The sequence below is a fragment of the Cyclopterus lumpus genome, chromosome 5, assembly GCF_009769545.1.
Source record: "Cyclopterus lumpus isolate fCycLum1 chromosome 5, fCycLum1.pri, whole genome shotgun sequence".
NCBI classification, from domain to species: Eukaryota; Metazoa; Chordata; class Actinopteri; order Perciformes; family Cyclopteridae; genus Cyclopterus; species Cyclopterus lumpus.
In genome coordinates, this window is record NC_046970.1 from 3,834,918 (window position 1) to 3,857,430 (window position 22,513).

Sequence of the window (22,513 nt, forward strand, 5' to 3'; positions counted from 1 at the left end):
TGTATTTATTCACTTCTAACCTGTAAAAAAAAAAAAAAGCAAGAATATGAAATGAATATAGTTAAGTGTCGCTAAAGAAATTCTCTGAAAAGGTGCAGGAGGGGAAAAAAAAAATACTACTTCTCTAATCAATGGACTAATAACATTCATAACGTGCTGCCTGTATACATTTTTTTAAATTTCAATTCCAACCATGGTAATGAAGTATCTCCATATTTAAGATGAGAATCCTTCTTCCCATGACTGGGACATTTCCAGACTTGCAGCAGCAAAGGGCGTCAGTTGACGAGATGGGTCTTCAATCGGTATCAAGCAGTAAAAAGCTAAATTGACTTTATGCCCATAGGAAATATTGATGTTGCACATGAAGGACTTGTCGGTTTCGGGTTGTATGACTACACGGGGTATCTGTTGCACTTTTTGTAGTTCATGTTTCATCATGCCCGCCTCACAATCTCGTCGTGAAAGTGCAGTTTGTCTTTTCAGAACTCCTCTTGAAATCTCCACATCTTTCCTTGACCGCATGATTTATTCCAAAGAGGTCAAGGGAAAGTGGCTAGGAATAGGCGTTAGGAGGTCATCTTTAGACTTTTCGACCGCAGCCCTTGCGTGGTTTCCAAAATGTCCCGTTGGTTTCACCGCTCGAGAACAAATTACGTCGGTTATGCATTGTTTTGCGTATGTGGTGGTTTGCAAATGGACGCCAGTCGCTTGAAGTTGGGGCCCAAGTCTGTCGTCGCTTTCTCGATCGAATCCTCGTCATAAATGGAGATGTCGTCCAGCTCCGAGAGGGTGTCCGAGTCTCCCTCATCGGCGTAGAGGTGAGGCGGGTACTCTAAATCTTCATCTGTCTCCAGGCGAGAGAGTTTCTGCAGGAGTGGGAAGAAACAAGCAAAGTCTTACTACCCAGTGATTCTTCTGCATACTTTTACAGTGCCTTATAGATACCAACCTCATGAAGCAGGCCGAGGAGAGCGTCCCTTCTATTGCTTGAGCTCCTTTTGTAGCGGAGATCCATTGTGCTCATGTCATCAATCTGTACAATAAGTTTACATAAGTAAGTTTCTTCAGCCGCGTCCTCAAAGTAACGAGCGATAATGGCGATTCAAGCAACTGTCTACCTGTCGGTTGCCATGGTAGCCCTTAGACTCCCTAGATTTCCAAGTCATCTTTGATTAGAGGAAAGAGTGATACAGGAATTATTTTCATGCAGTTAGAACTGATATTTGACCTTTAATGAGTGCTTAATACCTGGTTCCAGTCCACATCGGATAGGTAGGGAACATTCTCCCTTCTGTAATCTCTGAAGTATTGGTCGATCAAAGTTGTCTCCACAACCTGTTGAGTGACAGGAGCTACTGTGATCAATGGCACATTTTGACGACACTCATTTTTACAAGGCATGTTATCTTCAAAGTATGAGTGTGAGAACGTCTTTGAAAGACCAACATTGTGCCCCTCGTAAAAATCTGAAGATTATTGCAATTTAATTGAAAACTTAAGCCGACATAATTTGCATCTTTTCAAACCGTTGTTGAAGCTTTGCTGTGATGCGTCTTATCAATGGACAGTGCCAGGAAACTGTCAGGTACCTTGGGGTGGGGGGGGGGGGACAGTTACTGATATGGGCATGAACACAAATCTGGGAAAGTGTCACTGGTTTGTTTTGCAAATGTTTTTTAAGCAGCGACCTGGCAGTCTGTTCCAGGTGTCTCGATGTTGGATACAAGGAGGGTTTCTCCAGAGGAATCCCTGGTCTCTAGAAAAATGGACTCTTCTTTGCAGCTGACGACGACCGCCATCAGTAGCAGAACTGTCAGCGGGGAGGAGACCAAAAAATCAGAATTGTGACGAGATAGCAGTATCCTCTTGACGCTAGCGACAATTTAATTTCTTACACAGGAGTAAAAGCAGCAAGGCGAACACAATGCCCATTGCACCGGAGACGGCTTTGGTGGCCGTGCGGCTTCGGCAGTTGGACGTCACGGAGCAGTCGCACGCGGTCACGCTGAGGCTGTAAACGCCAAACACTCCCTGCATGTCCGAGATCTTCAGATCAATTGTATGCGGGCCAGCAGACACACTGGGCTCCTTCACCAGGCCCGCTGTGTATCCTGTGAGAACATGAAACGATTGTTTTTGCTCTTTTTATATATGCTCTAATATTTCACTCTATCATTGCATGTCTCTACCATATGAGGGGTTGAGTTTCCAGTTTCTATCGACATCCCCCAGCAGCTCAAATGTGAAAGGCCCCCCGAATGGGTTTGCATCCAGGTCAAAGGCCGTGATGTTGATGGTGGTGGGGCCGTCGGACAAACACACGTCAACGTAGTCCACTGTTGGCTGAGGCACGTTGTCGTTCTGGTCCGTCACATAGATGTTCATTGTGGCTGTACCTGTCAATGGTGGCTTACCTGTACAAGATGAACAAAACAAACAAGTCTATAAGCCATGCTAGCACCACTTACACACTAAGGTCAGTATGCTAACACTGACAATGCTAACATGTTGACGTGAAGCCGGTATAATGTTCGTACTATTTCCACCACCTTTCGTTTAGCATGCTAACATTTGCCAATGGGCAGTTTGGGCTATTTTGAAGGTATTTGGTCAGCAGTGAAAATGTTGACCCGATGGTGGCGCCAAACGAAAAGGATCACCAAAGTTATTCCAAGTTATTTTTCAAAGGGGTGCTTTGAATGTTATTACATTACATGTCATTTAGCTGACGCTTTTATCCAAAGCGACTTACAATAAGTGCATTAAACCATGAGTCCAAACTCAGAACAACAAGAATCAAGCAAGTACAATTTCTTCAATAAAGTTAAACTACAGAGTACTATCCGTAAGTGCCATTTAAGTGCTACTAAAGTGCTAAACAACAAAGTGCTATCGGTAAGGGACATTTAAGTGCTACTACGGCTCTACCCTCCCTATTCAAGGTATGCGACGGAAGATGTAGAGAATGTGTTGCAAATTTCATGGCAAGCCGTCATGCAATCCATCCAACAGTTGTGGAGACATTTAACTTGAACCCACAAAATGTGAACCTCATGGTGGCGCTAGCAGAAAAATCAGATGATAACCAAAGATCTGAGGCCACAATTTATCAAGAGTAAAAAACACAAGTCGCATTTAAAGCCCTGATAAACTCTGTGCGAATGGAACCGAGGAAAGGATATAAATCAACAGCCGCAGGAGGGCAGAGCTCCATATTCTCATTTTACATCCGTGTCCAAAGTGGTGACATGATGAGATATTTGGGTGGTTTGAGTTCACATGTCACGGGTTCAGCTAGAGCTGCTAGAATCGCCAACTCGATCAAATTATGGCTCACATATGGGTTGTGATCAGCATTATCAAACCGTCATTGTTTACATTTTTTATATCTATCTTAATTAATGAGTTAAAAGTAAGTTTGAGGCGCCGTGGTGTCCATTGCTCGTTTTATTTATTGGTCAATAATTTTTTATTGTCTGAGTTTATTAGGCTCTTTTTGGCTTGATTCCTGTGAGGGCAGTTGTATATTAATAATTGGGTCATGGGTTCTCGTTGCAGATATTGTTCAACTTGTATTTAAGTCAGCATTAGATGCAATCTATTTAGTAAAATACACAACCACCACCACCAGTTCAATTTATTTCAAGTAACAGACAATAATCTAGCTTGGCTGAAAAAGTGCTTCAAAGCAGTAGAGATTGAAATGAAACATTTCATTAAATTATCAAATAGTTGGTTTGTGTCAGTGGCATTGAGCAACACTTTGAGTTTTACCATCGTCCACCGCATGCAGCACGACGGTGTAGACGCCGTTCACGACATGAGGAGATTCTCTATCTGGCGTATCGGACGTTGTGATGTCTCCTGTTTGTGGATCCACCGTCACCCAGCCAGCGGGGTCACTTCCTATCTTGTACCTGAGGACAAATACAGTTTGCTTTATTACGGGCCGTCCCAGATTAGAGCTCCCACATATTATAACCAGGCCACTGGACTTTTGTTGATCAGGCTTGTATTGTTTTCCGTTATGCTGCCGACAAACGCACCAACGCACCAGACCGTGAACAAAGCCTCTTACACAAAATCTCTTGCTTGACTGGAGTCGGCATCCACAGCCGTCACCTTCTCCACCCAGGTTCCAACGGGCGCGTTCTCCTCCAGCGCGGCCTCTTTGACGGTCGCACTGAACAGCGGGGGGTCGTTGGTGTCCTCAACTTCGATGACGACTTTTACAGAGTGATGGCGAGGCTCATCGTCGGCGCCGTTGCCGGAGTCAACTTTCCAGAGGCCCGAGGGCGTCTTCTCCCTCACTTTACAGGAGAAATATGGGGCCTCATTCTCCACTGAAATGGTCAGCTCCACTTGTGCTCCCGCCTCAAAGTCTAAAGGCTGAAATTATACCGTGGTTATGTATGTGTGTAGAAACTACACGCTGGACTAGAGGTGGGTGTCGCAAGCATCACTTACTTTTATGACCGTCAGGATTCCATCATTGGTGTCCGGGTCTGTCTTTATTTTGAAGTGCTCTCCCGTGTCACCCTGAATGGTGTATTTGGCTCTCCACGCCCGGCCATTTGGGGCGTCTTGGTCTGAAGCGTGCAGCCGGAGAGGAGAGCTCCCGATCTCGTCTTCTTTTACTTTGCCAGATCCCTGTGGTATGAATCCAAGGTGCGGAGGTCAGGGGAAAGAAACATAGGACTTCTTCTTACCGCCAGTATCAAGTATAAACACACACTGTGGTAATAGTGTAGACTACATTTTTCACCTACAATTACTGGGAGTTGACGGGAAAATATATAAGTGTAAAATTATCTAGATTAACATGGTGAAGAATTTGTTGTATATATTCCTACCTTATCTTAAAATAATGTTGTTATGGTTTTTATTCAGGGGTTGAACGACTATATATAATTGAATTACTGACAAAAGCATTTGCAAAACACTGCGTCCCCTAAAATAATGATATGATAAAGTAAAACTGTAAAAGGTTTTATGTTTTGAATAAAAGTCCTTATGAAACTAGCAGCATGAATTCCTAATATCTAATAATATCTATAAATAATAAAATCTATTTTGAAATAATGGGACAATTTATTTACCTCCTACATTGTTTCTTTCCGACAGTAATTGAAAAAAATATATATATATATGTTGTTTTTAAAGCTTGGCCTTTATTCTCTAAGATTAACGTTTTGACTAAAACACAATCTCCCGTCATATTTATAAATGGTAACAGCAATATGTAAAGTCTAACATGCACTGTACATCAGAATTATAGATTAAAGTTGGGATTATTGTGTTGTTGACGTTGCTAACCAGGACAACTGCTTACTGTTTGTCCGCTGATGGTCGGGAGGTGGTTGTTGCCGTCCTCCACATGGATGACAACCGTGGTTGAACTGGACAGACTGACTACGTCACCATGGTCCTTGGCCTCCACCACCACAGTGAACATTTCAGCCACCTCAATGCAAGAACATTTTTAAATGATTGATTGCAGCCCTGGCACCTTTTTTTTTCTTCCTTCTATAATGATCTGTGTGTCTTGCATTCCCAAAAGGTAGTGTGATCGATTAACACGAGAGATAATAGATGACATTTGCATTCTCTAAGTGAAGACCTTGCAGAACAGGAACAGCTCGTATACAATGCGATGCACTGTTACAGTATGTACTGTACAGACACTTGCCTCGTGGTCCAAACACCCTTTGAAGGAGATGGATCCAGACTCATCAATGGCAAACTTGGTGTCTGGAAGGTTTGGAGCCACAGACTTGATTTCATAGTGGAATGTTGAATTTGGCGTCCCTCTCTGGTCTCTGTCGTAGGCTACCAGGTTCAGGAGATGTGAGCCTGTTGGGAAATGACAAGAAAATCGGACGTTTATTAGACATTGTGAGAGAATTTTCTCTTTTACTATTTCCGATAGTCTTTACCTTGTGTTGTTTCCTCGTCAACGCTGATATCAAACAGATTCCTCTGAAAGCGTGGTGGGTTGTCGTTGATGTCCAATATGGAAATTTCAACTCCTATTGTAGTTTCAATCGACAAATCAGTCTTTCTGGCCTCAAATTTCAGCTACGGATTAAAAGATGTGAATCAAATGCGGTCGCAATACAACGAAAGAAATGTGGTTGAATTATTGGATATTGTCATAGGATATGGAGTAAAACAAGATTACATGTGCAACAGCACTGTGGGGAGTCCTGCTTGTGTGTGCTGCATGGACAGGCCCTGAACGTGACATAATAACACTAAATACAAATATTACAAAAAAGCCGTAGTTACCCAGAAGTCCGACTTATCGCTCATTAAGCTTTTGACTCTTTGCTAAGTCCCGCCCTCGAACGCAGAATGGCCAAACGTAGCGTTTAAGATTTTTCATAATTATCCGACTTGGTTTTAAAGATGTCCAGCTAGTTATGGTTAAACGTTGTGTGATAGTGATACTCGTTACCCGGAGAGGTCGGAAGCAGATTTAGGTTTCTACGTGAAAACATGTGTAGCTAACATTAGCAGAGTACGATAGCGCTTCATTAATTAACTGGCATTAGCACTTCTATGCTCCGCTAGCTACACAGATAAAAACCTGCTTGTCTTTAAAGGAACAGAGTTGTTTGTTTATTTCTTCTGGGGTGATAGCATTTTACGCTTTAGCTTACGTCTTTATTTATTTTTTTGTCTCTGCTGAATCAGTTCGACATCTTGGATGTATTCTTCAACGCATATTGTGTTGGAAATCACTTCTTCTTTTTTTAACCAAAAATCGGAGTGCAGTTAGTGACAGTGTGGGCTCCACGGTAGCTCTAACGGTTTGACCCCTTTCCAATGTGTTTATTTATTCCAATACCAATATGACAGACTGTGCATCAGAGTGTCAAACGTTACATAGGATATGGAGTAACGTCAGCAGTCAGCAGTATCTGAAAGGGGTTGTCTAGTAGATGTACGCGAGTCTAACCTTCAGCATTGTATTCTCCTCGTAGTCCACGGCCCTGTGTACATACACGGTACCGGATTCCTTATTAATGGACAGAACTCCTTTTGGCTCCTCATCCACACCTTCCCCAAAAAGATCAAAGTATACTTGATAGCTCCGCTGGATATTTATCTGTAAGCACCAACAACTTTGCAGTTGGCTTTGTGTTCTTGATGATATAACATGGTGTAAGTAAAAAGGGTAAGTGTTTTATAATTGGTATTTGAGTTGGAAAATGAATACATTGGCTATTCTGGCTAAACTGGATGGTTCCTCACCTTGCCCAGCACATAAGGGAAGGGTCCTGAAAGCCCCTCCTCAATAGTGAAAGAGCCGATGATCCAACCTCTTCTGTGACGGCTCAGCAGCTCTGAGCATGTTGCACTTGAGGAGTAAACAACCTGCAAGACAAGCAGCCAAGCAAACCTGAAGCCAACTCTGTGATCTTTAGCTTACGTCTTTATTTGGATGTGTCCTTCAACGCATATATCGGAAATCACTTTTTCTTTTTTTTACCAAAGAACTGACAGGTTTTGCACCTGTTTCCACTGGTTTTTCATTTATGAAACTTCTAAGAAAGAATGTTTTTCTAAAGGCTTGACATTTTTGTCGCCTCTCCCATTTGCAGTGATGTTTTTTAAGATGCGTGCAGCTATGTTGGGAAACCAGTTCAGAATGGACAGAAAAGAGTATATCACATGCTGTACTTTGCAACTCATGTTTGAACGTACATAGTATTTTTATTTCTTGTATCAAAGAGGTCAATTTTACACCACTGACTCACTTAAACACATTAACCGACACAGAAACTTGAATCTAGACCAGCAGAGTGATGGAAATTAATATTGACTGGAAACAAAGATTAAAAAAAAGTGACTGATGTTTATTGCATTATTTAAAATCCTATTGATTTAACCATCCTGTCAGATGCAGAGAAGCTCGTCCTTGCATTTATCTCCTCTAGACTGGACTGCTGTAATTCACTCTTCACTGGGATCACTGGCAAGAACATCCAAAAACTGCAATACATTCAAAACAGCGCTGCCAGGATCCTGACGAGAGTCCGGAAATATGAGCACATAACATCCGTTCTCCACTGGCTCCCTGTCTCACTCCGGATTGACTACAAAGTCCTACCACTCACCCATAAATGCATAAATGGACATGCACCTCCCTACCTACAATAACTCATTACTCCCCAAACCTCCACCCGCACCCTCAGATCCACAAAACAGCTCGCCCCTTCGGGTCCCCAACACCAAGCTCCGCCCCATGGGCGACCGGGCCTTCTGCTCAGCAGCGCCCCGCTTATGGACCAGTCTCCCTGACCACCTGAGGGCAAGACAGACCCTGGACTCTTTAAGACCTTTTGCTTATGGACCAGTCCTCCCTGACCACCTGAGGGCAAGACAGACCCTGGACTCTTTAAGACCTTTTGCTTATGGACAGTCTCCCTGACCACCTGAGGGCAAGACAGACCCTGGACTCTTTAAGACCTTTTGCTTATGGACCAGTCTCCCTGACCACCTAAGGGCAACACAGACCCTGGACTCCTTAAGACCTTTTGCTTATGGACCAGTCCTCCCTGACCACCTAAGGGCAAACACAGACCCTGGACTCTTTAAGACGGAAGGAGTTTATGACTTTGAGTTGAGTTTTATGACTTGTGTCAACTATTCCTTTTTTTTATAGTTAGTTTTAAACCATGTACTGGCTCTGTGGAACTCTGAGATTCTTAAATGAAGAGCCTTACAAATAGAATGCATTATTATTATTATTATTATTAGTCACACTTTAACTCACATTTTCTGAATTCTTTTTCAAAGTAACACTTACTTTAATCAGAAATAAAAAACACCTATTAAACATGAAGTGATAAGATACAGTAATGAACTTTAATTGGAGACATTTTAAAAGATCTGAAGTCGGTGTTGCTACTCACCAGGAGGAAGAAGCAGAGCATGGCGCTTGTTTGGTACATCCTAATGTGAACGTGAACGAGGACTTTTTATTTGAGCGAAGGGAGACGAGACCCTGCCCCCTTTTCTTTACACACCCACACACCAAGAACACTATTCACAGGTGTGTGCGCGTGTGTGTGTTTATTACCTCCAACATGTCACTGTTTGCTCATGCTGGTTTCTTAGGAATTGGACAACGAGGTGAAGGGAAAAACACTGCCCTAAAGGTTCTGGGTTGTAGCGTCCTCCGGCGTCCGTGGAGTCAGCTGGTGCAATAACCAGGAACTGTTTGGTTTATTATCTTATCTTATCTGTCAAATACATGCCAACAATTAAATGGAAGCAGGTGAAGGGTTTTGTCAAACACTGCCCTTTAGTCACAAAAGACTGATAGGTGGATCTTTTCGTCCTTCCGATATTTGATTGATGGGATTTCAACGTGCATTTTATGGCCCTCGGCATGTGAAAATTGTTTGCGGCTTTTCGCGAGGTCGCCTTCACAAGTTTTGGTTGTAGCGTCCTCGGCTTCTGTGGAATCAGCCGATCTCAGAAATAACCAGAAACTGTTTTGTTTTGATTATTAGAAACGCATGAATACATTTTCCCTCTCTTCCTTTATTGTTAAAACAAAGAAACCCTGTTAGAGATTCATTTAAGAAAACTGTGAATTTTGCATCGGCAGGACAATGTATGCTTTTAATACAGAATTTTTAACAGTATGAAGCCTTATGTTGCCAAATTTACCTCAAGTAACCCACTTATTATTGTATTCTTCTTATCACTGCTTTACTCCCCGGGGTTGTGTTTGTCCTGTACAAAATGCATCATTTATCAACAAGAAATCCTGTGAGGTCAGAAACCCGGGGACCAAATCTTATCTGTCAAAAACATAAATGTAAACAGGTGAGAATGAATAAATCTTAATTTTTACAGTTCACAGTCTCTACCTCCAAAACAGACACAGTACACAACTCATAAGTGAAAGTGAAGGTTGAAAACAGCGATAAGAGCCGGTGTGTCGGGGCTGAGAGGCCTCTTTCAATGGCTCCCATCCCAAAGTCCACTCTTGGCCCCTGGTCCGAGGTGTCTGGTACCAACGCTGCAGGGTGGAGACCTATCGTGGAGAGGGTCCTTCCTACGAGGATGGAGTCTGACTTTTCACCCTCTCTATCTCCGGAGGCACGGCCTCTTCGCTTGACTGTGCCGGTGTGTGCGTTTCCTCGTCGTCTGACCTGACGACGGGGGGTGTCTCCTCCATTGGCATTGCTGGTCTGACTGTCAGAGGAGGAGTTTGAAGACGTGGAGGACTTGCGGGACTTGGCATCGAGACCTCGAGGGACGTGTCGAAAGAGTCCATTACTGATGACCTCGTTGTTGTTGTTGTTTCCTTGGACCTGTGAGTCAGATACAAAATACCGTTAGGGGTGTAACCGCGCAGCGCTTTCTCGCAACCCTCGGCTGTGTTTCTGGTTTCCATACCTGGCAGCGGGGAGGTCAGCACCCCCTCTTCTCCCTCAGAGCTGAAGAACACATCCAAGGCCTCCTGGTCAGAGATGTCTATCAGCTCCATTGGTCCAGCAAGTCCACGTTCACCTCCATGGACGAGATGCTGCCAATTGGAGCTGCAGGAAGAGGGGAAGCAGTGAAATGATGTGCATCTGGATACGAGTGTGTATTTGTGCATGTTTTTTAAAAAACGCCACCAGTCCCACTCACAGCCTCTTGTATCTCGGATACACAGGTGCGCCGAGGACAGGTAGCGTCCACGTCGTGCTGGAAGACCTCCTCGAAGAAACGCTGTCTCTCTCTCAGCTTCAAGCTTGCTGTGCTGCATCCACATCTGGGAGCCTCTGGCCTCGCTCGGCCTCCGCTGGCAATCACAACAGCAAGGGCACGAAGTTAGAAACCAGCTCATGGAAAGTCTACCATCTGATACCAGGGAGCTGCCTTCCAATCAAGCACCATACAGGAGATTTTTTGAACCAGTTTCCTCCTCTCTGGATGCGAGTGTGCTCGGCAGTGAGATAACATGATGTTGCTAATATGACATATAGTCTGAGACCCATTTTACAGTCACTGGGGGGGTCAAATGTTGGCAGCCAGAAGGGGGAGCCATTGAGCTGTAAGTGAATACATAGGAGGCAGAAACCTTTTTGTATGGAACTTATGGAGAGGTAATGAAAAGCTGATTTTATGTCTTGTCTTTTATCAGAACGCTGATAAAGCAGCTTGCAAAACATTCACTATGTACTGGCCTTCACATTTATTAAATGTCCACAGATCCCCAGATTTATTTGCAAAGCAAGCTGCCGGGTCCTTTACTAAGTTAATCTTGTCAGAGAGACCATACGGCCCCATTTTCCCCCCTCATCAGCATCATTGCAATAACGCTGAGTGCAAAGCCAATGTGTGCGAGTGGATGGTTGGACTGCAGCAGTGTGAGGGAGGAGAGGAAGAGGAGAGGGGGGAACGCTGGGCTGTAAATGTCTGACACTATGAGTGATCTTTCTTCACTGTGAATAAAACAACGCTTGAAGACGCATCAAATCTCTAAGCAGTTCCTTTTAAGTGTGACTGTGAGGGTTTGGTAGGTGGACAGAGCCAAAATAGCAGTTTCCCCGTTTCCATTTTTTGGTGCAAAGCTAGGCTATAGCATGTCCTGGCTGTAGCTTCATATTTACCTTACAGACATAAGATATATCACTCTTCTTATGTAGCTTTCGGCATGAAAAGTAGCTACTGCACAAGCTCTGAGTATGCACTGACAAATTCTGCAGTTATTTTATCTCCTCCAGGCGGCATCCTGGAGAGAGGTGGTGCGTTCGGTGTGCACCATCTGGCTAATCTGGCATCCTGCTGCAGAATACTACACAATATTTGTGGGTGGCCAGTTCTATAGTTGCGTCCTCTCTCATGATTGGTGTGACTCACAATTTCTCCAAACACTTTTTATTACATGTTTTATTTACTGTCATTGACTGCGTGCTTACCCCTCACTCACCACTCTTAGCCACCCCACCCCGGAGGTACCGTTAGCTATAATACGCAGTGGAGGAAACAGTTTGTATGCTTGTTTGGCTAACGCTGTGTTTGGCCACGCAACTACCAAGTAACTTTTCGACTCACTTTTACTGTTGTTGTTTTTTAACGTTTTGTTTGGATAACAGCTAACGGAACTACCAGTGTGCACACTGTTGACTAGCTAAAACATGGACTCTACAGCACTGGTTGTATTCATTCAATCACACACTACAGCGGTGGTCGTTGCAGACACACCTGGCGGAGATTCTGCGCTCTACCGAGTGCGCCTTCCTGGTTGTAAAGTGCATTTTTATTCTGTCCGGGGGGGACAGAATAAATCAGTTGATCAGTTTAGAACTGATGTGTTTGCATAAGTCAATAGAGCAGTGTCTGAGTTTTGAGGAGCTATTACAACCTGCAGTCAGGGATTGAGTTTAACTGGATGAGGCTCTCAAGCCGTGTCTAAACTGGGAATAATGTGAAGATTATCTCGCCTATGTGGACAGCAGCAGTCACAGCAGCTCTATAAATACACAGCGCCGGGTGATGGAGAGTAGAAAGACATTCAGCGCAGGAAAGAAAGGGATTACCAGGGTTTGTCTGTTTGTCTCTGACAATACGAAGAGACTCCCTGCCTCGCGATGCCTCATAATGCACGACAGCCATGACTTTAACAACGCCGCAGTCCGGATAAAGCTGCAAAGTTGCCTCAAAGCGCAACAGTTTGCGATGCTCGGAGCGCTGCGTCAGCGCAGTCCTCCCACAGCGTCGCGTCCACACGGTGACATTAGGATACTCGCCTGTCACTGCTGCTCTGCTCGGCCCCGTTTGACAGCCTGCCTCCTGGGTGCAGGGGGGCCTGCTGGCTCTGGATCAGACAGCTTTTGGATGGGAAGAGAAGTAGAGGACAACTCAAATCCCAGGGTTGAACCGGCTTACTGCAACGATGGCTTACAGAATGTGTGAGATGCAACCCGGAAATATAGACGGGGGATTCCCAAAGACCGAAAACACACAATCTACAAGCAAAACTAACACCATCTGCCCGACAACGGATATCGTAGAGTAAATGTGTTTGGTTCAAGCTTTGAGCTGAAATAACAGACGAACAAAGATGAATGTGTCTTGTGTACTGACATGTATGATCCTGTCAATGGCCACACTGTCAGTGATCATAACAAGATTTTAACTTGATGTCAATGGCCCGTCGGACAAGCTCAGATCCTTTTTGTGCACGAAACTGCTCCTCACCCGAATTCATCCTGCTCTTTCCTCTTCATCCCAAACCAAAAAATGTCATTTATTTCCTGTTCCGTATGGACATCGCTTTCTACTGCATGTCGACATGCGTACCAGCGTTTTGAGAGCAAAACATCCAACAAAGATCCAGCTTTTCTTATTTTAACGGGATACCTTCCAAAAAGTTTTGAGGCCTCCATTTGAAAATAATAATAATGTACAAAATTAGTGGAGCAGAGATTGAGATATTATTATTATTATTATTATTACCACTACTATTTGAGACCCTAATGTGTCAGGCTCCAGAAATGCCATTCAATGGCATCTTTCGTTTGCGTCTCCCTGCCTGGTACAATATACAATCTTTCAATTTCACAGCCCTAATTTACAACTGAGGCTTTTTTAATTTGTAGTCTCCAAACCCAGGATGAGATAATCTCAAGCACATCCATCATGGGTTCTTTTCTGAAAGCTTAAAAGAAATGTAGCATTGCACTTCAATAACTTTGTAGGAGTCAAGGTTTCTTTTCCCAAATTTCACAACCTGGTGCCTACATTACCCACAATTCACCTCGAACATTGACCAATCTATTCGGATATTGAAGTATGTTATTGAAACACCGTCTAGTAAGCTCACTTCTTTCTAACTCCACATCACCAGATAGTTATTCGTCTTCAACGTTGACGCTGCCTCAAGTGACATCTCGAGAGGCAATGCCTCAGATCTGGAAACCTGGGCACAGACTTGGATGAGTTAAAAGTGGCGCACTTCACCCTCTTAAGTCGTTTCCACCGCCGCTCTTTACCGAGCAGACACACAGAGTCCGTCGTGGTGATGTGGACTGACATGATGCAATGAGGGAGTCTGTCGGTGCGGCCGGTCACATGGGACGACTGCTCCATAGATTCCGAGTTTGCTTATCTTGTGCCGGCCGTCTTCACAGCGTTTTTTTGTGTCTTTTGTAGATGTCGGAGGCGGGTGTGAGCGTGTGACGCGTCCCCCTCCTTTTTCCGTGCGCTGTTGCACAATCAGAAACAGCGTATTGTCTGCAGGGCCTTTCGGAAGCGAGAGGGAGCAGCAGCGCTGACAAAGCAAGACGCCAGTCACAATCAGGAGCTGCCGGTTTGAATCTGTGCGTCCAGATGAATAGAGCTCCTTGTTTTAATGTGACCGGACCGAGGACAAAACACTGGCTCTGCACTGGATGAAAGACTAGCACTCTATTTACCTTTTCCAAAGGAGGGCAGACTTAAATACATTGTTTGTGCCGCGACCATCGAAAATGATGCTTTTTTGCATCACGGCAGCGTCAGGTTGACGCTGATTATTTATCCTGTAGTTTTTCACCCCCCCCCCTCCCACACACACACACACACACACACACTCAGTTAAACACTGATTGATCACAGCATTGATTGTTTCCACTTAAAGGATGAGGCCTGTGGTGAGCTAAAGGTTAGCTACGGATGCATATCATCGCATTGATTTTGCTTCCCTATCCAGTTCTTTTCTTCCATTGGATCACATTCATCGATGCGGCTTCCCTGGCGTCGGGCGACCCCGGTGACCTCTGATTAGAGCGACAGCTCACAATACGTCTTTCACAAGAAAGGCCCGGCCGCAGTCTTGAAGACATCACACGTACAGTCCGCTAAAGCCCAAAGTCTTCAGTCTCACGCCACAAGATGTCTGAAGGGCGTGGGATTTTTATATTTAATTCTTGTCTTTATGCCTTAATTCCATTAATTTATCTTTCTTTTTCTTTCCTCGTCTTTTTTTTTTCCTTTTATCTTTCCTTCTTTCTATCTTGTAGTTTTTTCTCTCTCTCTCTCTTTAAGATTTGCCTGTTTTTATTACTCTCTTTTTCTGTCTCTCTTTCTATCTGTGCCTTTTCTCTCCTGTCGTTCCCTTTCCCACCTTTCTGACTCTTTGGGTCGTTGTCCCTGTTTGTCTTCTTGTCCTCTGTCTCTCTTTATGTTTTTTGTCTTTTTTTCTGTATTTATTTGTCTCTCTATCTATCCTCCTTCATGTGAACATTTCTTTCTTTCTGCCTGTCTCTCTCTCTTTCTCCCGCTCCATCCTCTCTGTCTCGCCCTTCCTTCCCTCCGCTGTGTCCTCTGAGTCCTCCGGGACTGGAGATAGAAAAAGGTCATGGGTTCAGACCAGGGGCGGACTGGGGGGAAAAAGTGGCCCTGGAGTTACTGTCAGACTCAATATACGGCGCGTTGCCCACTCAATGCAGCGCACGTATCGACCAGTCAGTGGCCTACTTGGAAAAATACCCATACACTTATTTTTCGATGATTACAAAGAAATTACATCATACGTGTTTTTTTAATAACATTTGAATCCACCAATTTGCCGGGATGGACACATGGAATAAAATGATACTGGCTATTGTAAGTAGGTATTGCTAGAGGAATATGCATAACTCTGGGCTAGTATCAGATTATATAAGTTTACAGAGCCTTAAGGAATGAATGTCAGCAGAGAAAAAACCACACAATAAAGAAACTGGAATCTGAGGGGACAATTAGTATGAACTATATTGTAGAAATGAACAGAACATACGGTGTGGTGTGAACATCAGTGGTATCAGTAGTTGCATGCTGGGTGTGTGATTGTGTGTGTGTGTGTGTGTGTGTGTGTGTGTGTGTGTGTGTGTGTAGGGGTGTTGAAGGTGAATAACAAAACAATAAGTTAAGTAACAGAACCTAAACTAACTCTGCCGCCCCAGGTGCATTATAGTCACATGGTAATAAAAAACAATATGTTATTATTACCTCACTACATGAGTAGTTTTTGCAACAGCTCACTCTTTTCTGCAACACCATCTATGATTCTCTCACTGTCCAGCATCTGCAAAACATCTGAGTAGCCATCAACATAAAAGCCTCCAGGTGCAGTTGAGAGAGTGAGCTTCTGAGCATGTTTTTGATATATATTTCAGCATTGAAAAGCTTTGCTTGCTTGTGTGACAGAGAGGGTGAGCAGGAACCTGTATGCAAGGCCTATGATGTGGTATGCATCTGTCAGGAGGTTGTACTGCTTCAGAACTCAGTAGCAACAGATTGGACAGTCCTTGCAACATGAGCACTTTTTGTAAACCATCTCTGCCTCATCTTCAGCATCCTCTGGCCCAGGTTCTGTTGTCTTGGTTGTGTACTCCTCAAATACTGATGCCTTCAGCTGGACTGTCGTGCCAGACCTTTGAGCTCGCTTTGTACCTGGCTGAAGTTACCTGGCTGAAGTTACCTGGCTGAAGTTCTTCGGGTCCAGAAGTGCTAGATCAGCATACAAAGTGCCATTCTTGAGGAAAACGCTGGTGCGTGCTTCCTGCGACTGTGTCCATGATTCGATTGTGGACCTCAATCTTGTATGATGTTTCGGCATCAATCTTGGGACATCTCTCCAGGCATGAATTTCTTCCTTCTTCCCCGTTTCGGTGGCAGAGTGGTCTCCACCTCTAGCTCAGTCTCCTCACTCTAGTCCTGTGGTTGATTGTTGGCCCACTGGACAATCTGTCGGCCACTGTCTTGACACTCTGGAAATCTCTGGTCATATCCTTCAGCCGCACCCATCCGATGAGCTGTCAGGATGTCCATCCCACTTGTCTGAAGGTATTTAGAGACTGGTGACGTGACACTGAGCTGTAAGTATAGTCTCATACTTCAGAAGCTGGCCGATGTATCCCTGTGCATCGACTCGTGCCGTGGCATTGATGGTCTCTCCACCTTGATTGGTGGAGGACATCAACATACAGGGCCCAGTCTGGCTTTCCAAAAGAGACAAGCACCTTTATCACAGCTGCATCTTTGTACCATCAGCTCCTATCGAGGTGAGACGTCTGCGTCTCTGTAGGACTCTCTGAAGCAGACCGCGATGTTGTTCATCAGGGAAAAACTAACTTGCCAGTACACATTGTGTTGTGTCTGACAGCACCAGGTTTAGGATGTGCGAAGAGCACCACGTGGATTCGAGTCGGCCACTTTTCGGAGAGCAGTGCAGAGAAGCCTTTATACTGGCCTTGCATAATGGAGGCCCCATCAGTGGAATTTCCAATACACCGCTTCGCATCCAGATGCATGGTCTCCAGCACGTCATTCACAAAGTGCTGCCCAGTGGATGCCTCACATCTTATCACAGCAACTAGCCGCTCACATACCGTATGACAACAGGGCACTGATCGCGGGCGGTGATGTCCTGTGTGGTGTCGATCTGGGCCGAGTACATTCCAGATTCCCGGGACTTCACGGTAGTTTTCGTTAGGTGTTGAATGGCGGTGATGATGATGTAGTCAATGGTTGTTTTGGATAGGAGAGTGAGGAGGGCACCTCTACCTCCCCTTGAACCAGACTGGTGTATCTGGTTGCTCTTTTCAATGTAGAGAGCGAGGTGTTCCTTGATACAGACGTCGTACTTTCCAAGTAAAACTATCATTTCATTTCCAAAAAGTTACCATGGTCAATGGTGTCGTCATCAAGTGTCTGCCTCTCCCCGCTTGCCTCTGTAGCTCAAACCTCTTTTGCCGATGAGCTTGATCACATCTATAATACGCTCCAACACTTGCTCTCTGTATAGCGACATCCGAGGTCCCAGGAGAAGGTCCCGGATCGTGCTTCTTCAGGATCTGAGGAAATATGGCTCAGCGCAACCTCTGTGCAGGTGGCTCTTCTCATACTCTTCGACTCTCTGGTGGACGTGTGTGAGGTTGGACATGCCAGTGATGAAAGAGCTGCTTTCTCTGGGATTAGCAAAAGCCAGACAAAGGGAACAGAAGAGCGCTTCTTTGTCTTGACTGTATGATAGCCATTTTCTATTGTGCCATCTTTGCAAAAAGAAAGCTCTCTGCACTACAGCCTTGTCCGCCTTCTGCTGGGGGTGAAGATGAGGTCTGATGTGTCTGACTTCGGCCCGGTGAAATAATCAAAATCTTGGCCTTCACTTTCTGTGTCATCATGCCCTTGGCTATCCCTCTCATCCTGGCCTTGGCTATCCCTCTCATCCTGGCCTTGCCTATCCCTCTCATCCTGGCCTTGCTATCCCTCTCATCTGGCCTTGCCTATCCCTCTCATCCTGGCCTTGCCTATCGCTCTCATCCTGGCCTTGCCTATCCCTCTCATCCTGGCCTTGCCTATCCCTCTCATCCTGGCCTTGCCTATCGCTCTCATCCTGGCCTTGCCTATCCCTCTCATCCTGGCCTTGCCTATCCCTCTCATCCTGGCCTTGCCTATCCCTCTCATCCTGGCCTTGGCTATCCCTCTCATCCTGGCCTTCACTTTCTCTGTCCTCCTGGCTGCTGTCCCTGTCGCTGTCATCTTCAGCCTCCATGAGTCATAAGTAGGGAGTATTATGTTAAACCATTGACACAACACTATCAGCAAAACTATGGTAGTATTTGGTATTAGTACCCCAGGTGAAAAAGAAGTACACTTAAGTACATTCAATTTAAGTGTAATAAGTCTACTTTTTTGTACTTAACTTTCCACTATGGTTAGTACACTCAAAGTGTATTAATAAGTATACTTTAAATACATGTGCTAAATTGAAATACACTATTTTTGTACGTAATATATTAACGTGTAACTTACAGTGTAACGTAAGTTGTACTTTAATATACTAAGTGTACTTTTTTGTACTAAAATGCCACACACTGAAGTATTTATACTGAAGTATTTATACTTACATGTAAGTATATTTTCCTGTACTAATTACTGTGTGGCCCTGGGTCTTATTTTGGCTCTGGGGCCCATGGCATTAATCAATCTAGATAACATATTAACATTGCTTATAATGATAGTGTTGTGTGTAACACAGTGATTTTAGCACAACAAGCTAGCTAGTTAACTTAGCTTTAGTAGAAATGATTAGCTTGCTCATCGATTGTAAGTCTTATCGATTGTAAGTCTTAATTTCCCCCGGTATCCCCTACGGCCAGCCCAGCCCTGGTTCAGACCCAGTTGGACGGGTTCAGGCTCAGAATGACTGGAACCGACAGAAAGATAGAGACAGGCAGAGCGTTCCTGTCGTGTATGTGGGCCAGTCTGCCTCTCCACATAAAGACAAACCCAGATCCCCGGCTCAGAAGACAGAGAGAGAAAGAGCCCATTCAGGGCCGGACAAAGGCTCGGATGTAAGGGAACGGGACTGGCCTCCTTAAACTTGATGCCATTTACAGGAAATCGCTTTGGATTTAGCCACGGGTGAATTCACCTCAACTCAGCCTTTGATGCGTTCAGTTCCTTCAATGAGATGTTTGTTAAATTCCTTTTTTTTTTGTGCCTCTACTGTCTTCAGCTTGACTATCCATCTATATTATACTTTTAAAAAAGCACACACAATCAGGTCCCTTTCTGTCTCAATTTATCTGAGTAGCATGCGCCTCTTTCCCCTGTCACGTCGTCCAGGATGGGACTCTGTTGGAAGCACCGACTGCACAAACATTGATCTGAAGGAATCCTTGCTAAGTGAAGGAATGGCAGGAGGGCTCGGTGTCGCCAACAGGCGGCCGTGAGCCCGTCGCTGTGCGAAATGAAAACGTGAGCTCACCGCCTGGTTCCCCTGTGACGGGGAAAGAGAAGGTCAGGGCAGAACGGAGCAGAGGAAACCGCCTCTCCAGACGATCCAGTTGTTTTTACACTTGTTAGTTGAGGGGGCAGCTCTGGCTGTAACCCCTGAGTGAACACTAGTTAAACAGGAACCCCAGTGGGAACCGTCGCTACCTCCTCGGCTTTGATTGTGGAGCGCTTCTCCAGACTCTCAGCCTGACGCCACGTCCACACTCCTTCCACGTTTCCGTTTTAAAACGCATATCTTTTGCTACGTTTGCTGGATACGTTTGAAAACTCCGGGGTCACGTCCTATCACTTCGAAAAACGATGCTGAAACGCCCGCGTGTACGCAGATCTTAACGGATTGTTGTGGATGGAGCCTATTCATCCAACCCAAGGCTTTTTCCAACAAGTGTTTTCCTTGTCCAGACGGATGAGGTCATCCCTATTTAAATGGCTGTGGTGGTGGTGGTATCACATGCTTCCACGTGTGGCCTCAGCCACAATGTGTAAATATGAAAGAAATGACATCCATAAATTCTGAAATCAATAAATGTTCAAATGAAACATATGAATAATTAAATACGGCATTTAATGGATTTTTTAGGACAATCTTTGATGAGTAAGTCATTTTTTTTGACTTCCATAAAGTTCAGTGCCGGTGTAGCTCTTCTTCTCCCTTGGTGTCTCTCTCCAATATCTCTCCAGTATATTGACTGGTTGAGGCATAAACCACCTGCTGGAGTGACACTGGTTTGGGCCGAAGCCACGACGAAAAGGCACTCTTTGTCTGACGGGCAATATTATTTATCATAGATGGGTTCTCAATTTTGACAAGACAGAGAGAGAGAGAGAGAGAGAGAGAGAGAGAGAGAGAGAGAGAGAGAGAGAGAGGCTGTAAACACAGAAAGGCAGCAATAAGAGTGAGGGAGGAAAGGTGAAGGAGGACAGGAACACTTAAAGGAGGGCTAAAAAAAACGTAGAGGGATGTCTTAAAGAAGACGGGATTGATGGGAAAGAGGTTAGCCGAAAGTGAGTCAACGCAAGGGAGTGGGCTACAGAGATGGAGAGGACGAATTCTGCACGGGCTCATTAGTTAAAGAGGATGTTTTGTTATTTTTACTGAGAGTCTCTTCTACCTTCCGGCACAACAACGACCCCAACAGCAGGCTATTAACAGTCTCCATCGGTCATTAGTGGATCAGTCTCGGGCTGCAACGGTAACTAATGGCGTCTCGGCGAAGAACGGTAAGAGCGCCTGTTTGGCTGCAGGTATAGAAGATTTATCCGTCTCTGACAGCGAGAGCAGAGGTGCAACCATCAACGCGACGTGCTAATTTATCACCACCGCTTCCTGGCTCCATCCCATATTACACTCTTCTTTTTTTACTTCCTTCACAATGCTCCTTCTTTTTCCTCATTTCACGGGAGCACCCGGTGCTGTGAACTTCATAAAGTGGAACAGGCTAAGTGGCCACGCTCGTAAAGATGGAGACGGGCGGTACCTTTTTTGGAGGCGATGCACTTGCGCTTGTCTCACACTTTTTTATTTGGGTTCTTATGAAAAAAGTCTCCAAAAAAACCCAACACTTACCGGGGGGGTGGGGGGTGGGGGCTTCCAGTTTCAAGGGGCCGTAAATAATTCATGGCGGCGGTTGATGTGTGTGTCACACACACACACACACACACACACACACACACACACAGCGTGTGCAAGTTGTCATCTGCATATTAGACCTGTCTGTTGTCGCGGGGACAAAGCAGCATCCGGCCCCATCATCAGCCCAGACCAGGACGACAATGACATCAGTGTTAACCCTCTCCTTCCTTCGCGGTTCTGGATGACACCCGGAGGGACCAAAGGCACCGTTTGTAGGTCAGGGTGCTTTCCCACAAGCAGACCGCCATGAGTCCTGATCGACACAACACGCGCAAATCCTCTCATCCAGACTAACTATGAATAAACAATATCGAATAAGATCAACGCGTACCTTTATTGAAGTTAATAACGCTAATTCAAACTGCTCTCTCTCTCTCTACCTGGAGGCTTAATCATCACAGAAGCCTTTTTACGAAGAACACGGTGTTAATTGGTTCTTCCTTCTTGTTACAGTACTAAAGCAACGTGCAGCTGGAGTGACGACACCGGTGACTAAATCTGTAATTACGCTCCAGCATTGAAATTATGTGGTGAAGGTTGTTCCTCTTGTCAGGCTGAAGGCACATTGCACGTTGCTGGCCCCGGATCAGCTGCGAAGCCGGTTTGAAGCTGTTTTCACTTCAGCTGAGAGAACTGAAGGAACGTTTCGCTTTCGAGTCTCAGACGTTCGCCGAGGTTGAGGTCGGTTAGTACCGGATTCAAACCAGATTACATCTGAACTATATTGTCTCAAAGGTGTCTCTTAGGATAATTCTGACGTATAAATGCGCTGTGACTGCACTATAGTTGTACATCTTCTTTAATATCTTTGTGTGGGTGTATACACCCACACAGGCGTATAATATAAACGTATTGATTATGGCAGCTTTAACTTCCCACCTTTTTTCGTCTTGTTATGTTTCTGATCGTGAGAGGAAGGAATGTTTCCTCCTCCCGCCGACGCCGACGCCTCGGTGAACAAAGTGCTAATGATTACCTGAGCACACGGAGGATTAAACACGGAGCAGATAGATCTGCTGGAGGACTAATGAGAGGAGCTGGTCTCTGTCCCCAGGGCTGCTCAGCTCAGACCGTTGAATTGATGGGAACCGTAGAAAG

The 22,513-nt window shown here is 45.0% G+C and overlaps 1 protein-coding gene across 1 annotated transcript; it reads right to left on the reverse strand.

Moving 5' to 3' along the window:
• Positions 1-662: 662 nt before the first annotated feature.
• On the reverse strand, positions 663-8,945 carry cdh27 (cadherin 27). The gene is made up of 14 exons (XM_034532066.1): positions 8,925-8,945; positions 7,261-7,383; positions 6,965-7,114; positions 5,940-6,081; positions 5,693-5,856; positions 5,336-5,467; positions 4,471-4,653; positions 4,082-4,392; positions 3,778-3,920; positions 2,193-2,417; positions 1,899-2,114; positions 1,692-1,813; positions 1,530-1,592; positions 663-869 (listed from the first exon to the last, which is right to left on the reverse strand). The coding sequence occupies exons 1-14, from the start codon at positions 8,943-8,945 to the stop codon at positions 663-665; spliced, it is 2,202 nt and encodes a 733-aa protein (XP_034387957.1).
• Between the last annotated feature and the right edge of the window lie 13,568 nt (positions 8,946-22,513).